The 18536-nt window shown below is 38.3% G+C and overlaps 1 protein-coding gene across 1 annotated transcript; it reads left to right on the forward strand.

Annotated features, from left to right (window-relative positions):
* The first annotated feature begins 12272 nt into the window (after positions 1 to 12272).
* OR2G2 (olfactory receptor family 2 subfamily G member 2) lies at positions 12273 to 13342 on the forward strand. The gene has a single exon (XM_007990071.3). The coding sequence runs from the start codon at positions 12338 to 12340 to the stop codon at positions 13340 to 13342; it is 1005 nt and encodes a 334-aa protein (XP_007988262.3). The 5' UTR covers positions 12273 to 12337.
* The last annotated feature ends 5194 nt before the right edge of the window (positions 13343 to 18536 follow it).

Genomic DNA, 18536 nt, shown 5'->3' on the forward strand with positions numbered 1-18536 from the left:
AGTTACACCTAGAACTGATTCTTGTAGTTATTTTGGGGTTTGCTTGTGGTTTTCTAGTAGCTAACAAGGTTCCTGGTAGCAAAACTCATGTATTTTTATTTCACATTCCTGATATCTAGCATAGGGCCTGAAACACATTATGCATCCAATACATATTAATGAATAGATTAAAACAATGTCCAATAAGAAATAGTTAAATAACAGTTTTTCATCTAATATAAAGTGCTTTAGAATGTGTTATTAAAGAATGGGAAAACTTGTCTTTGATGTATTTATATTGAAAAGAGTAGCGTGTAACAATGTCTAAGCAGATGTAGTGAGTGGATACTGTGAAAAGCACAGCAAATGACAAGACTTGGCAATGGAAAACCATATGCTAAGTTTGGAGAAATAGAAGTGGTTTTGTATGGTTGGGGCTTACAGTGGCTCAAATGCAGACAGCAAATCTTGCAAACGAGGCTTAGGCATGATTTTGGGGTGATTGTAAACTGTATGAGGGACTTTTGACCTATCTTTTAATAGACCTAACACACTGTTTACTCACATGCATTCATCTGCACCAAAGGGCAGGCACTCTAGATATTCTATTTCATATAGTGCTTACATCATCCCTAAAACGTGAGAGCTATTCATCCTCTTGATGTTGCAGATGAGCAAACTAAAGCTTGATGGTATCCAGCACATAAATAACATGTGAAAGACCAGGAATTAAACTCAAGCCTTTTCTGTTGTGATGGTCCTTGCTTTTTCATCATACTCTACAGACTTTCATAAACACAAGTAGCAAACTAAAGCTCCATGGTATCCAGTACACAAATAAAATGTGAAAGACCAGGAATTAAACTCAAGCCTTTTCTGTTATGATGGTCTTTGCTTTTCCATCATACTCTACAGACTTTCATTAACACATGTAGCAGCAATAGCATGTGTGTGTAAGGACATTAAATGTAGCTTCAGTGGTGTCCTGGTGGTAGGACACTAGTTACAAGTTCATTTTAATGATATAAAATTGAAATTTTGACAACTTGAGCTGACACAAGAAATTTTGTTGTATATGGACATACAGTTAACAAATATTTCAAAACTGAACAGGATTGGTTTAAAAAAAAACAGCTTCAGAGTAAGTATGTAGGGTCTTGAAGTGTTGGCTGTGTCAGCTGCATTTGATTTTTACAGAGAGCTGAGGGATGGCCATGATTGATGTGTCATATTGCTTGTTAGACCTGCAGGGTTTGGCATTTGCCTGAGGATGGTACTTATATTCATTTGGCTTCCCTAATCTTGTGATTAAATAATTGTCATTATTGTAAATTACATACATGATTTATATGTTTATATGTGTCTTAACTGGGAGGATGTCATGTCAGTAGGTGGTATTAATGTGTTACAGATGGGGAGAGTATAATGGGCAAAGTCCTTATTGCAGGAAGAACACTAAATTGATCTCAATTTCATTCTTGGAGTTTTTAGACATGGTCACTCTGACTCATCTCAGCATCAACTGGCTTAGGATTGAATGGCCAGGGACTGGCTTTAATTATTCAGTCTCCTTATTTCATCATGTATAAAGCTTCAATCATTTTGATTTTTTTCCTATTCTGTGGCCCAATGTCCTATTGACACCCAAATTTTAATGAATTTCACTTTATTAGCCCTCTACAGTGTTTCTTGCTTTCTATTTATTTTATACTCTGTCTATTCCAAATGCATAACATTGCTCGTTGTGGCTTTAGCTGCCTACACAGTCTCTGGACAAGGGCGTTTTCTGTTTCAAATTCTCTTATGCTGTACAGACACAGTTATCTTAAAAAGGAAAATTTAAAACAAACTATAACCTATGCTACCCAAACAATGTCTACTGATATTATGGTCCTTGAAAAACTAACCCAAATTTACTTTGTAAGTGCCATGTTTTATTATGTAGCATTCCCTATTATATGCAAGATCACTCTCTAAATTTGGAATCGTTTTTCCTATTGCATCTTTTAATGTACCTTCTCCGTTTCTGTACTCAAGGTATTTTTTTAGGCCTGGATTGCTTTTTTTTACCTCGTTAAGAGCAATAACCACACACTTGAACTCCTTCCAAACCTTCCTCTCTATAAGTCGCTTACTCTTCTCTGCATTCTCATAGTGCACAGATGATGTCATGTGTATTCAGACATGCTTCATCATGTGTTCACCAAATTTATATGTACAGTTGGCAGATCCTGGGAATATATTATATTTCTATGGTGTTTGTGGTTCCCATAGTCCTATAAGTTCCCACCACCTTTACATGAAACAAACTGTTGATAAAAATCAGGCAAAATCTCAGTGTTGATGTATTCTAACTTTGTTTTATCCTCCAAAGTAGATGAAAAACCTATGGCCGACAGACTGGGTATGACACTTCATGGGATAATCAAATGTATCAGACATTAGTATTCTCTACTTTGGCCTTTTCTTTTCACCTGTTTCCAAGTTTTGTTTTCCCAAAACCTGGTTTTTAATTGTTAAGGTCTTGATATAAGACACTTTGGGTTTCTGTTTAATGTTATTTCATCTTTAGAGGGTGAATAATCAAAGCAAGTGTAATGTAGGGGACCAATGACAGTGCCTCCCTGGCTTCATTCTCTTAGGGTTTTCAGATGGGCCTGTTAGAGATGGCTCTCTTTGGGGTAATCTTAATTCTTCACCTCATGACCCTTCTCAGCAACACTGCCATCATCCTGGTGTCCCCGTTGGACTCGAAACTCCACACTCCTATGTACTTTTCCCTCCTGTCTCTCCTTCCCTGATCTCTACTTCACCAGTAACATCATCCTTCAGCTTCAAGTCAACCTGGGCGGTTCAGGTAAGTCCATCACCGACGGCCGCTGTGTGGTTCAGCTCTGCGTCTCCCTTGCCCTGGGATCCACTGAGTGTGTCCTCCCGGCTGTGATGTCCTGTGACCGCTACGTGGCTGTCTGCTGTCCTCTATGTTAACGCCTTCATCATGCATCCTCGGCTCTGTCACATCCCGGTGTTGGTGGAGTGGTTTGGTGGAAGAGCCACCACCTGCACAGTCCACTCTCACCTGAGGCGCTGACTTTCTTTTAACCTTCTGCTACCTGTCACACGGACTGCAGAAATGGCCTCTCTAATGGGCAAAGAATATTTATTTAGAGACTTAATCATTTCCTCCCTTACATCTCTTTCATACATTGCCGAATTCATGCAATTTTTAATGCGTCATGGAACTTATGTTTGTCTTCCCTCTTTTAAGAAATGGATTTGGCCGGGCGCGGTGGCTCAGGCCTGTCATCCCAGCACTTTGGGAGGCCGAGGCGGGCGGATCACGAGGTCAGGAGATCGAGACCATCCTGGCTAACACGTGAAACCCCATCTCTACTAAAAATACAAAAAACTAGCCGGGCGAGGTGGCGGCGCCTGTGGTCCCAGCTACTCGGGAGGCTGAGGCAGGAGAATGGTGTGAACCCGGGAGGCGGAGCTTGCAGTGAGCCGAGATCTGGCCACCGCACTCCAGCCTGGGCCACAGAGCAAGACTCCGTCTCAAAAAAAGAAAAAAAAAAAAAAAGAAAAGAAATGGATTAATTTAATTATTAAAGTATTGAGAACACAGATGTGAACAAAATAGAACACATGTCTTCATAGAGTTTATATGCTAATGGGCCAACTCGATTTTTGGTGGATTTTCACTATGTAATGATATCTATTATCAAAAAATAGAAGTCAATGTTAGAAAAAAGATCCTCATTTTTAGCAAATTGTTTGTAAAACCAAATCTATATTAATGAAGCTACAAGGTTAATGGTATATGTTTTTATTTTATTTGGATGTTTAGTATTAAATTGATATGGCTGCAAAGCAATATTATAGAAGCAGAGATACTTCATCTTGATGAAAAACAAAGTTTATATTATTTTCTAAATTATGATTCTGTTCATATTTGTATAAGAAAGGAGATAACCCATAGATGGGTTTTGAAGAGTCTAACATCTTATCATGGAAATCAAATTTTAGATGACAGAGAGGATACTTCTTTTAAAGTTACTAGAGTCAGAGGATGCATCCACACAATATACTAGGATATGGTTGGAAACAAAATGTTCTCTCTTGTGCTGAGGAGGGTACAAACATCTCTGAACTTCAAGTGAAATGCAGCTTAATGATCTGGACAAAATATTAAGGAAAGAAAAATAGACATTTTAGGTAGCGTATATAATTTGGAAATTGTTAACAAGCATAATTATGTAATTAGGTAATCAAGGGAAAATGGAGACTTTCCTATTTTGAGCAACAGTAAAGCAATGATTAATTTTTACTTCTGTAAGTCGTTTGAAATACTGTAATAGTAGAAAAGAGGAATAAGAATAGAATTATCTACTTGCCTCACAAAATGTGAAAATGGGAGATTTGACTGCAGTGGCAACTGTACAGTGCAATCACGCCTGTTTGCTGTGCACTTGGAAGTCAGTCATAGCCACTTGGTGTGGTCAGCCAGTTACTCCAGAGATTTACTCATGAGACTCTTTCTGTTGCACTTGGAAGTCAGTCATAGCCACTTGGTGTGGTCAGCCAGTTACTCCAGAGATTTACTCATGAGACTCTTTCTGTTACTTCTGAATGATAGTATTTTTCTAATGCCATAATCATACCTTATAATGGAGTAATCAGGATGAATTTAATTGGTAAATGTTTGGGAAAATGCCGAGTTTCCTGATATCTTACTGTGTGAATCCTTAAGTAACAGGGAGAGATGATGACGGTAGAGTATTTCTCCATGGCCATATCCCAGGATCCTCCATTATGAACATTTTAATGAGTCACACATTTTCCATGGAGGAAAGATGATAATTCTCTAACCCTTCTGGAGACATGAGGATGCCATATTAACAAACATGTTTTTTCCTTCCCAGAATAAATTGCCTCCTTATCAAAAAGGTAATTACTGGGATTTCTCACCCTCAAGTTCTTTTTCTTAGGGGCAAGTCACTGGGAATAGCTCACTTTCTTCTGACACATTTCCAAGCAGGCTCCAAATTCTGGTTCAGAAGCCATCTAATTCTTTCTAGGATTTGCAATGGACATTTTCATGTTGTACCACACAGACTACATGAACCAGGAGTGACACCTTTTTGAGCCATTGCAGAGAGATTCAGTTCCCAGAGAAGTGGCATCTAGCCATGTGATAGTTCTTACTCATAACTGAGGATCAAATTTCACCTGTGCACCAAACTCTCCAGGATGTTTTTTAACATCTCATGATTCCTCCAGGTGGGGGATAAAGAGTAGGTATTCTACGTATTCTGTGCATACTGACACTCAATTCATGCAGTAGTCAGTGGCAGGAATCTTGAACACTGACTGACTGGTTTTTGCGGTACCTCACATTTGTTTCTTAGCTTGAGATTTTCTTGAACAGCTCCTATGGCTCTGGGACCTTGACTTGAACAAATCTATTTATTTCCTCTTGAGACACAGGTAGCCGGAGATACCATGGGCAAAGAAGTAACTTCTGAGGTCAGAAAGCACACTCCTGGCCAGAAATAGGTATGCAGATGGGAGGGAACTGGTCCAGTGATGATGGTCAGGTTGTATGGTTTATTGCATGTAACTATGACATTAAAGCAACAGAATTGTGAAGTCTGTGTATTTCAAATGAATGATTTCGTGTTTTTCCTGTTTCTATTTCAGAATCTTTTTTTCTCATAAATTGTCATGATTTCTGTTTTTTTTTTTTATGCACAATATTACGTCTGCTCAAAGCCAGCAAAGAATAGGTTTAATTTAATCAGCTCTGAGCTTTCTATATTCTTCAGAATAAAAAAACCTTTCAATTCAAAGCTTTCTCTGTGGGATACACACTTGTGAAACATCTTATCAGGGTTTAATGTCATTTAGTTAAAAGAGAATTAAGTCAGGATATATTATCTGCTCAGACAATTAATTTTATTTATGACTATAAATAAATTCCCAGAAATTCAGTTCCAAAAGGAGATTAAGATATGGCACACATCGCTACTTATCACACTTTCTGCTCCTTTATTTATTTTTCTGATCTGCTTAGTGCTATAATTACTTTTAAAAACAATTAAAATGCTTGTCACCCACCTTTCATATAAATATCCTTCTTCCTCTCATGCTACATCCCATAATCTCTGCATCCTAGTGAAAGGACATTGGGATCAATTTGAGTATTATTTTTGATGCAACTTTTTTTGTTGTTTCTAAAAGGAAATCTAGTTAGCTAGCAATATTTACTGTGTTTGGCCTAGAATTATGTCTATTCTGTTTGGATCAAAAAGCTCTGTTTAGAATTTTTTAAAAAATATGTTTTTATATTTGTGTTTTGTTGTTGGATTTGGGAAATTAGAGAAAAAAAAAATCTGGCCAGGTGCAGTGGCTTACGCCCATCATCCCAGCACTTTGAGAGGCTGAGACAGGATTGCTTGAAGCCAGGAGTTTGAGGTCAGCCTGGGCAACATAGCAAGACCTTATCTCTCAAAAAAAAAAAAAAAAATTTAGCTGGGTTAGCTGGGTGTGGTGGCAAATGCCTGTAGTCCTATCTACTCAGGGGGCTGAAGTGGGAGGGCTGTTTGAGCCCAGGAGTTGGAGGCAGCAGTCAGCAATTATTGTGCTGCTTTACTCACACCTGGGTGACAGATGGAGACCCTATTCCTAAAAAAAATTTTTTAAATAAAAATATTTACCAGAAGAGAGTGAAGGATAAACGATTCATAGCAATATTTGTATACTTAAAAGTATTTTATAAGGAATAATAGTTTATGGGTTCAGATCTATGACAGCACTTTGGACTCTACCCTGCAACTACATTGCAAAATAATAGATGCTCGTCTGGAAGACCGAATCTGTGTTAGGGAACAAGGCGTGTTATGGGGGCTTGCATCCTTTGTTGATTCATGTGGTGTTTCTGATGGTGAACAACTAAGAGGAACAAATGGAGGAAGTGACGCTAAGGCCTGCGTCTCGTGAATGGGCATCGTCTGAGCAGGTTGGTGAGAGAGAGATGAGCACTTATGAGTGTGAGGAGCTGCGGGAAATGTCCAGCACAAGGCAAAGAGAAGGGTTTTATCAATGCTTGTGTTACAGTCAGGCAGGATACTGTGTGGTATGAAAACACTTAGAAGTTTGCAATAGTTTAAGATAGATGATTGGGCCAGAGGTAGACCCATCACAAGATGTATTATGAGTATTTCGTCTTCTAAGGGTGGCAATCTGTGATGTTTAAAAGTGGTAGACGTTGTGGGGACACAGAGAACAGTATTTTTATAAATAGGTCGTTAGGAAAACATATCCCATGGGATGCCCCAGAGCCATGTGGATTCATGCTGGGCAAGGAGGCCAAATGTGCCTATGTTGGGAGAGCTTTCACCTGACAAATCCAAAAGTCTGCTTCACGTGTGGTTTAGGGCCCATGTGATGGTGTATGTGGGGCTGAAGGAAGATGAGATTGCACAGAAGAATAAACAGAAATTCAGGGAAGAGAGTCAGCATCTGGGGAGGGCTAAAACGGAAACTGGTTGGCCCTTGGAAGAGACTCCTTAGGTATTGTGGAAGGGGCAATGTATTAGTATGATTTATTTTATCTCAATTACATAACCTGATTCTTTCTAAGATACATTTGTGTATTTAGGGAAACTGATCTTGGAGTACAAATATTTTTCTCCTTGAATTAAAAAACTATTTCATTAAATTTTTCTACTTTAACAAATTAATGATGTTTTGTGGTATAGATAGTTTAGTTTTAAAACCAAATTACAAATTGTTTACAATATCCACATTAACTGGCTGTCATATGTGGCTATCTCTGTATGAAGTGCATTCTATCGAAATGTCTCTGAAACATGACCACAACTTACCATGCATACGTGTGGATTTTGTGTTATTGTTTTAAGTGTGCCATTGGATTCTCTTTTTTCCTAAGGCTTTGTTTAGGGCTTTTTTCAATGTTATTTATTAAATATTTATTATTTTGTTAAATTTTTATTTTGAGATGTTGTTTTTGCTTTTACTAAGTTTTATTTTCTGGTAGTTTTATAACTTCTTTGACTTAATTGTTTATTTTATCTTGTTTAATAAATATGTTAAAATGGTGAATATGATTATGTTTTGATATTCAGCTTTCTTTTTAATGACACATTTTAATAATCTCCCTTGAAATGTTGACATTACCTCTTACTGAACTTTTTGTTATTGATTTCAGTTTTACAGCAATGAGAGAATACAGGAGCAAAATTTCTGCTTTATTCATAATCAAAATTTTTATTAAGGCTTAATACCTGGTCAATGACACAGACCTTATATTACTAGCATTTTTGTTTTTTAGTATAATAATGTTGTGTTATTTGGTGCATGAAAGCTTGTCAGTAATATTTCCTCAAAGTGTATTTACAAAATAACTACAAGTTTCAATGTTTTAGCTTGGATATTAGTTTTCATGGTGTTAAAAAGTAAGCTACTTATGTCAAGAAACTTCCTGTAAGAACTTTAGGACATACCATGTTTTTGCTGCTTGACTTTTTCATGTCTCCTTTCCTAAGAACTTCATTTTTCTTGTTTCCGTTGCATTCTGTGCACATTACTCAAGCACATCTTAATTCTGTTCCATTTTTTCCTCCTAACTATGCTATATGATCTAAGCATTATATATTTCTGTGTTTTTAAAAACGTACCTGGGACAATCCCTCTTTTTAGTTCGATTCTCGTTTCAAACCACTTGTTTGACTCGCTGGAGGTTATGGTAAATGTATTGAGAATGTGGACAATTACTTTTATCTTCTGGAATATATACAACTTCTTGGAGCAATTCTTTTAAAAATGCACATTCTCTACCTAACTTTTGTTTTGTAGGGGCCTTTTTTCTTTTGTTTTTTCTTTATCTCATTCTTATAGAATATTATTTTAGTGTGCAAAACCTAGGCCCACTGGGATGTTTCTTTACTATCCATCATTTCTGAATATAGACAGTCAACAAGCTTGCTCTTTTCCCAGATACACTGGGATGGTTTGCCTTTACTTCTTCTTCTTCTTTTTTTTTTTCCTCAGTGCTCTTGTACTTGGAATGTAAAACTTCTACTGGAGGATTAAATATTGATAATTTAAAAATTATGTTCAGTCCTTCAGCAACTTGGTGAGAAAGTGTGGGTGGACATCTGGAAGTTTCACTCAGATACAGTTTTTCAATCACTTTTCCCCCAAATAAGTGAAATCTCTACTAGGAATCATACCCAGCTCATCTTGGCATTTAGCTCTGTCACTCACTTATGGGTCTAGCTAATCTTCCCAGCAATGAGCAATCTACCATATGAAACAATAATTCCAGTGGGATATTTTATTTTCCACGACCTGCTATATTCTACACCTCATTTCTCCAAAGCTAGTGGTGTGTAGAATGGTGCTCAGAGAAGAGGATTTTGTGTTCTGTGTCCATGTGATTTTGTTAAGTTTCAGTGTATCAGGAACATGATTTGTGGAGTATGTGATATAGGCTTATAGGCATTCCTAATTTTAGGGTTGTTCTTGTTCACGTTGATTTTTCTTTTCTATTTTATCAACTTTTGTGAAGGTTATTAGGTTAAAGAAAGAAGTTATAGAAATACTACATTCAATCTAGCAATATTTACATTTTAAAAATTGTTTCTTAGAACTAATGTCAAACTTTTCATGTTTAGTAATGTATGATGTTCTTAGTGACCAATGAGAATGGTTTTCTTGCTCAGAAGAGTTGCTGTTGTTCAGTCGGTCGAAGTTCAGTGTTATCTGCAAATGAAATTAATTACTTTCCATGCACCTTGTGATGCACTTTTGGAAAGTCCTGGACATTGCTGCTCTCCTCCCAGAGTCTACTCATAGGCGTTTACTGGGAAGGCATGAAAGGTTCAGAAAGAGAGGAAAACTGATCCAAGGCAGTAATTCTTCACTGTGAAAATTTAAAAGCCAGTGACTTAGCAGCTCACAAATGAAAAACCAGGAGAACATTTTGCAGGACACTGATGTGCAGCGACAAAGAGAGGACTAATAATAGTTAATGTTGCCCAATATTTACTTAAAGAAAATGAATTTGAAAAGGAAACACTTTCTTCAGTAATAGAAAGACACTTAGTTAATAATAGACAAAATGTCCGAACCTTCCTATGTGGAAAGAGTGAAGTGAAAAGGACAAGATAATAATGAGCTTACTGCACAGTGTTTCCATTTTGTAGTTAACAAGAGTTTAGTGTTCATCAAAATCAAGAAGGAAGAGTGTGTGGCTATGATTTCTAATAGCCACATTACAAGTCCCTCTTACTCACATTGATGCTGTTAATAAAGCCAGATTCAGATAGATGGTAGGATCACACACGTTTGAGGCAGCTCCAATTTGGAGGAAAATTGGTAAGTTTTTTCTGCCAGATTTTTAGGTCTGTTCATTTGATAATGATATCAACTATCTTCTAGTTGACTCTACCTGTATTAATTTCTCCTGGGAGAATAAAAGAGGTAAAAAGTTGTAGGTATTACATAGATGAATGATCTTTGAGAGGTTACTCTGTGCTGAGCACTTGAGGGGCTGGGGCTGTGAGCGCTTGTCACATGTGGTCCCTGGATTCATGAATCTCACAAACTATTGTGAATAGACACACATACAACTTAGTCAAACACGCACAAAACAGAAAAAGTTTTAAAAACTTAATCTCTTGGCAAAGCTTTTATGTGGTTAAGAACAAAGGTTATGGGAGCGGACACCTTGGTCACTGCGGACAGAAAGGAAGGACTGGCCTTTCTATAATGAAGGATTAATTTGCATGTTCCTGAGTAGAATTGTCTCATAAATCAGATGTAATGCTTATTTGCAAATAAAATATCCTCGGCTGGGCGCGGTGGTTCACACCTATAATCCCAGCACTTTGGGAGGCCGAGGCACACGGATCATGAGGTCAGGAGATCGAGACCATCCTGGCTAACATGGTGAAATCTCATCTCTATTAAAAATACAAAAATTGACAGGGCATGGTGGCATGTGCCTATAATCCCAGCTACTCGGCACTGCACTCTAGCCTGGCAACAGAGTGCGACTCCATCTAAAATAAATAAATAAATAAATAAATAAATCATCCTTAATTACGTGCTCCCAGTAATGGGAACCACATTTTGCTTCTAAACTTTAAGCTATTATGCAAAGTGCAAATGATTCCAGAAAGAAAAGGTCTAAAATAATAGGGATAACATTTCTTTATGAAAAACTAGTTTGGGAGTCAGGAGCATCCTGGGTCCCTATGAAAGGAAGCAAGCAATAAATAAAAGCAAGCAAACAAATAGGAACTCAAGGAAGGAAGAGGGAACACACACAGAGTATAGAATGTACAGAGAAATGAAGTCAGAAGAGACAGATTCAAGCATCGCCTTTATGACTGTTTACTAAGTATGTGCCTTTGGTCAGGTCACATAAGCTCTCAGGAGTTGATTTTTTTTTTTTTTTTTTTTTTTTTTTTTTTTTTTTTTTTTTTGAGATGGAGTCTCGCTCTGTCACCCAGGCTGGAGTGCAGTGGCCAGATCTCAGGTCACTGCAAGCTCCACCTCCTGGTTCATGCCATTCTCCTGCCTCAGCCTCCCGAGTAGCTGGGGCTACAGGCGCCGCCACCTCGCCCGGCTAATTTTTTTGTATTTTTTAGTAGAGACAGGGTTTCACCGTGTTAGCCAGGATGGTCTCAATCTCCTGACCTTGTGATTCACCCGTCTCAGCCTCCCAAAGTGCTGGGATTACAGGCTAGAGCCACCGCGCCCGGCCAGGAGTTGATTTTTAATTAATGCCAATCACATGTAGTACATTTCAACCATCTACCCTTATAAATAATTGCCACACTTCTGATCTCAAACTCCTGGCTTCAAACAATTCTTCTGTGTCAGCCTCCCAAAGTGGTGGAATTACAGGTGCAGGCCACTGCCCTCAGCCCAAATTTTCACACTTTTAGGATAAAAAAATCATTTTTCTCCTGTAATTAAAAATTGCTGAAATAAAACCTCAGGTTTCTGTCTCTAGTTAGAATTATCTGAGCCTCTCTTTTTCTGTAATTTGAAAGACATTAATATAAAAGGGGAAATTTATTTTAAAGGGAGGGTCAAATTTATTTCCTGCAAAAGATGATGTCTGCTCTTGCTCTTCTCTGCTTTGGAAAGGATTGAAGGACAGCTAAGATATTAGAAGGATGTATATTGTGTTTATTTATAATGTACATATTTGGAAAATAAATAGATCTAAGTCACTGGATGTAAAGACATAGCTTTTAAGCATTTAACATACAATACTTTTTTGGGTGGGCAGGTAACATTGTCACTCATTTAACCCTATGTGATGTGTTATCTTTCTCAGCTATTCCTCAGCCTTCAGGAACACACTTTACATATGGGGATGGTGAGAAATACCAGTGAGAGCAACCTAGCAGGTTTCATCCTTCTGGGGTTTTCTGATTATCCTCAGTTACAGAAGGTTCTATTTGTGCTCATATCGATTCTGTATTTACTAACTATTTTGGGGAATACCACCATCATTCTGGTTTCTCGTCTGGAACCCAAGCTTCATATGCCGATGTATTTCTTCCTTTCTCATCTCTCTTTCCTGGACCTCTGCTTCACCAGCAGTGTTATTCCCCAGCTCCTGGTAAACCTGTGGGAACCTATGAAAACTATCACTTATGGCGGCTGTGCCGTTCAGCTCTACGTCTCCCACGCCCTGGGATCCACTGAGTGTGTCCTCCTGGCTGTGATGTCCTATGACCGCTACGTGGCTGTCTGCCATCCTCTCCGTTACACTGTCTTAATGCATCCCTGTCTCTGCATGGCCTTGGCATCTGTGGCATGGCTCAGTGGAATAGCCACCACCCTGGTACAGTCCACCCTCACCCTGCAGCTGCCCTTCTGTGGGCATCATCAAGTGGATCATTTCATCTGTGAGGTCCCTGTGCTCATCAAGCTGGCTTGTGTGGACACCACGTTTAACGAGGCTGAGCTTTTCGTGGCTAGTATCCTTTTCCTTATAGTGCCTGTCTCTTTCATCCTGGTCTCCTATGGCTTCATTGCCCACGCGGTGTTGAGGATTAAGTCAGCTACCGGGAGACAGAAAGCATTTGGGACCTGCTCCTCCCACCTGACAGTGGTCGTCATCTTTTATGGAACCATCATATTCATGTACCTGCAGCCAGCCAAGAGTACATCCAGGGACCAGGGAAAGTTTGTTTCTCTCTTCTACACTGTGGTGACCCCTATGCTTAACCCGATTATTTATACCTTGAGGAACAAGGAGGTGAAAGGGGCATTAAAGAAAGTTCTAGCAAAGGCTCTGGGAGTAAATATTTTATGATCATAAAAAAAATTGCAAGTGACGCTGTGATGAATTTCTTTTTTTCTTTTTTTTTTTTGGTAAAAGTAACGTCTTTTAATAAGAGGCTTTTTTATGGGCTCTTCTCCCGTTTTCTTTTGATTAAATACTTGTACAACATTTTGCATTATGTAAAATACAATGGAATATGTCTACATACATACATGAAATATATGTCTACAAAGTCGTAACTTGGCCATTACTCAGTAGTAGTAAAAAGTGAATCCTTTAGTCAATGTATGCTTCAGTGCCTTTGCTGTAGAATATAACATTTGTGTAGTACATTTGAAACTACTTTTAAATAAGATAGGCATGAAAATATTCAAGAAATGCTTATGTCAGCCAACTTTTTTTTTTTTTTTGGTTGCCAATAGCACATGAATCTCTGAGCCTTCCTGTAGATGGACACATAGTTTATTCCTTTCCAAGAATGTAGCAGAGATGCATGCATATTGAGCAAGCTGTAATGAGGCAATTTTTAAATTGTACCCTATATGCCATCCTCTTAACATGTGGAAGAGAGGTGTAGACATGCAAATACAACACAAAGACAAAGGGCACACTTTAAAGGTGATGTATAAAGTAGACGAAAGCAGCCTAGTTCTCTGGTTGTGTAGTTGCATCAAAGAAGTAGTTTGAATTGCCTAACACTGGAGTCTCAGTCCATAGAAAAAAACACAGCTGTAAAATTTTCTATGGCTCACATAGATATATAAATAACACTTATCGTTATTATAACTGCGTATCTGTATACGAAACATTTTCATAATTTTGAGATATATCTTCCAGATAAAACCTTAACCAACTTGTTTAAATTATTTGCACTAAAATACTGATCTTCATTTACCATGGCTTCGCTCTAAGTGGTCTTTGCCTATACCATTCTTTTTCTGGAAATAAGGAATTTTTGCATTTTGAGTCTAGAAAACGTTGCGTGAACTCGTGGTATGATACTTCCTATTTCACTGCATTATAGCAGGCATTGGATTGTATAGTCTGTAGTAAGAAACTATGTCCTCTGTTCAAACTTACATCAAAAGAAAGAAATGAATTCAGTGAGATGAGGAAGGATATTGTAGAAGGGTCTTGTAAGTCCAAAAGTGGTAATCATTTTAAATACAGTATTAAACATTAGAGAATGAGCTGTCATTTTTAACTGTTCAGAAGTAGAGGCATAATTAGTAACACAATGCACTGTATGGCTTCTATCCTTTCAGTGTCTCTCAGTTGTTTATTTACCCGTTCGTTACATTTTTGATGTGCAAGTACTGAATATTACATGCAGTGCTAGTTGCTAAGAATAGGTAGAAAACTAGAAATAAAAGGTATATACCCACACTGAACTCATTGCTATTAGAAAAGATGAACCTAAAAACGAAAAATACAAAAATTAGCTGAGCATGGTGACGCGTGCCTGTAATGCTAGCTACTTGGGAGGCTGAGGCAGGAGAATCACTTGAACCCAGGAGGTGGAGGTTGCAGTGAGCCGAGATTGTACCACTACACTCCAGCCTGGCAACAGAGTGAGACTCCATCTCAAAAACAAAACAAACAAACAACCCCCCCCCAAAACAAAACAAAACAAAACACTACAAGATGACCATGAAAATGAAACTGGAATAAGGCCTGTGAAAAAAATAGTGTGTTATGCAATTGATTATCAAGGAGCTAACTGAAGGCTTCCTGGGAAAGTGGCATTTAATTTGCCGCCTCAGAAAAGCTAAGAAGCAACCCTGGAGGACTACAGGGGAAAGGATGGGTAAGGAAAGGAAAGAGTTTCCTGTAGAAGACTTTGCCTAAGGCAATGCTGTCAAGTTGTCAGCTAGAGCTTTATCTTGACCTTCCAAATCTGGTTAATATGGGTGTGTACCCAACAAATTATAGTGCCTGCTGTTTTCCAAACTCTCCCAAACTTCCCCAAATTTTCTGAGGGCTTTTATTTTTAGAGTAACTATGATCTTTTGCTGTTTATAAAACTCTCATGAGTTTAGAACACTTTAAACAAAATTATGTTTTAAGCAGAGATAACGCAGATATGACAGAACATGCACTGAAAGCATTTGAATCTTCCTTATCATTCTTTTTTCCTTATGCTGGCCCTTCCATCCCTTTCCAGGAGTACCACATTCTTCTCCAATATTAGAAGCAACAATCTCTCTTCCTGCAGTATTTTGACACCAACAAATACCCTGACTTTGAAAGATCCAATTTATAAGCTGACAAGGTTTAAAAATATGCTTACAAACATAGATTTCTCTTGAGTACTACCAAGTGGTACCACGATACCATGGTACTTTGTCAAGTGACAAAGTTCCTCCTTATGTTACCAAAATAAAAATAATGCTCTATCATTGTTTGCTGTGGATTTTTAGTAAATTATACCAAATGCTTTAAACTATATTGGATAAAATATTTGTAGAGTAAGTAGGATCTGTAGCTATCAAAATTTTATACTGGACCTTCACTTTCTAATCAATGATAATTTTTCAGAAGAAGACTTGCATAAAGTGGGATATCTATTTATGTTTATTTTGTCACCATTCATGGAGACATATATTTCATCCATTAATAAGTTTGCTTATCAAATGTAAACTAAGCTTGTTCTGGGAACTGGGGTCTGAATAATTGGAATCATAGAGATTATAGTGCAACAAGGATGCAATTAAACCAGCACTAACAATAAAATGAGTTAAGACTTGGGTTAGGAAAAGAACTGTAATGGTGAAGTACATACAGTATAAGATATACCCTCTTTTTAGAGATGAAAGTATTTTTTCTTTTTTTAAAAATTTTACTTTAAGTTCTGGGATACGTGTCAGAACGTGCAGGTTTGTTACATAGGTATACATGTGCCATGGTGGTTTGCTGCACCTCTCAACCCATCAGCTAGGTTTTAAGCTCCATGTGCATTAGGTATTTGTCCTAATGCTCTCCCTCCCTTTCCCCGCAATGCCCTGACAGGCCCCGGTGTGTGATGTTCCCCTCCCTGTGTCCATTTGTTCTCATTGTTCAACTCCCACTTATGAGTGAGAACATGCGGTGTTTTGTTTTCTGTTCCTGTGTTAGTTTGCTGAAGATGATGGTTTCCAGCTTCATCCATGTTCCTGCAAAGGATGTGCACTCATCCCTTTTTATTGCTGCATAGTATTCCATGATGTATATGGAATACTATGGTATTGCAATGGTGCCACATTGTCTTTATCCAGTGTTTCATTGATGGGTATTTGGGTTGGTTCCAAGTCTTTGCTACTGTAAATAGTGCTGCAATAAACATACATGTGCATGTGTCTTTACAGTAAAATGATTTATAATCATTTGGGTATATACCCAGTAATGGGATTGCTGGATCAAATGATATTTCTGGTTCTAGATCCTTGAGGAATCGCCACACAGTCTTCCACAATGGTTGAACTACTTTACACTCCCACCTACAGTATAAAAGTGTTCCTATTTCTCCACATCCTCTCTAGCATCTGAGTGTTGTTTCCTGACATTTTTTTTTTTTTTTTTTGAGACGGAGTCTCGCTTTGTTGCCCAGGATGGAGTGCAGTGGCACGATCTCGGCTCACTGAAAGCTCTGCCTCCCGGGTTCAAGCAATTCTCTGCCTCAGCCTTCCAAGTACCTGGGATTACAGGTGCTCGCCATTATGCCTAGCTAATTTTTTTTTTTTTTTTGTATTTTTAGTGGAGATGGGGTTTCATAATCTTGGCCAGGCTGGTCTTGAACTCCTGAGTTCATGATCCACCCACCTTGGCCTCCCAAAGTGCTGGGATTACAGGCGTGAACCACCGCGCCTGGCCAGGGATTATTTTAAATGTAAGTAACAATTCAATTAAAAACAGTGAGTGGCTGACTGAGTTTATTTATTTTATTTTATTTTATTTTTTTGAGACGGAGTCTCGCTCTGCCGCCCAGGCTGGAGTGCAGTGGCCGGATCTCAGCTCACTGCAAGCTCCGCCTCCCGGGTTCCCGCCATTCTCCTGCCTCAGCCTCCCGAGTAGCTGGGACTACAGGCGCCGCCACCACGCCCGGCTAATTTTTTGTATTTTTAGTAGAGACGGGGTTTCACCGTGTTAGCCAGGATGGTCTTGATCTCCTGACCTCGTGATCCACCTGCCTCGGACTCCCAAAGTGCTGGGATTACAGGCATGAGCCACCACGCCCAGTCTGTTTAGTCTGTCTCCTGACTTTTTAACGATCGCCGTTCTAACTGGCTTGAGAAGGTATCTCGTTGTGGTTTTGATTTGCATTTCTCTAATGACCAGTGATGAACTTTTTTTCATATGTTTGTTGGCCGCATAAATGTCTTCTTTTGATGGGGTTGTTTTTTCTTGCAAATTTGCTTAAGTTCTTTGTAGATTCTGGATATTAGACTTTTGTCAGATGGATAGATTGCAAAATTTTTCTCCCATTCTCTGGGTTGCCTGTTCACTCTGATGATAGTTTCCTTTGCTGTACAGAAGCTCTTTAGTTTAATTAGATTCCATTTGTCAATTTTGGCTTTTGTTGCCATTGCTTTTGGTGTTTTAGTTATGAAGTCTTTGCTCATGCTTATGTCCTGAATGGTATTGCCTGGGTTTTCTTCTAGGGGTTTTATGGTTTTAGGTTTAAGTCTTTAATCCACCTTGAGTTAATCTTTGTATAAGATGTAAGGAAGGGGTCCAGTTTCTGTTTTCTGCTTATGGCTAAGCCAATTTTCCCAGCACCATTTATTAAATAGGGAATCCTTTCCCCATTGCTTGTTTTTGTCAGGTTTGTCGAAGATCAGATGGTTGTAGATGTGTGGTGTTAATTATGAAGCCTCTGTTCTTTTTCATTGGTCTATATATCTGTTTTGGTACCAGTACCATGCTGTTTTGGTTACTGTAGTCTTGTAGTATAGTTTGAGGTCAGGTAGTGTGATGCCTCCAGCTTCGTTCTTTTTGCTTAGGATTGCCTGGCTATACGGGCTCTTGTTTGGTTCCATATGAAATTTAAAGTAGTTTTTTCTAATTCTGTCAAGAAAGTCAATGGTAGCCTGATGGAAATAGCATTGAATCTGTAAATTACTTTGGACAGTATGGCCATTTTCACAATATTTATTGTTTCTTACATGAGCATGATTTTTTTTTCCATTTATTTGTTTCCTCTCTTATTTCCTTGATCAGTGGTTTGTAGTTCTCCTTGAAGAGGTCC

This window comes from Chlorocebus sabaeus, chromosome 25, assembly GCF_047675955.1.
Source record: "Chlorocebus sabaeus isolate Y175 chromosome 25, mChlSab1.0.hap1, whole genome shotgun sequence".
NCBI lineage: Eukaryota > Metazoa > Chordata > Mammalia > Primates > Cercopithecidae > Chlorocebus > Chlorocebus sabaeus.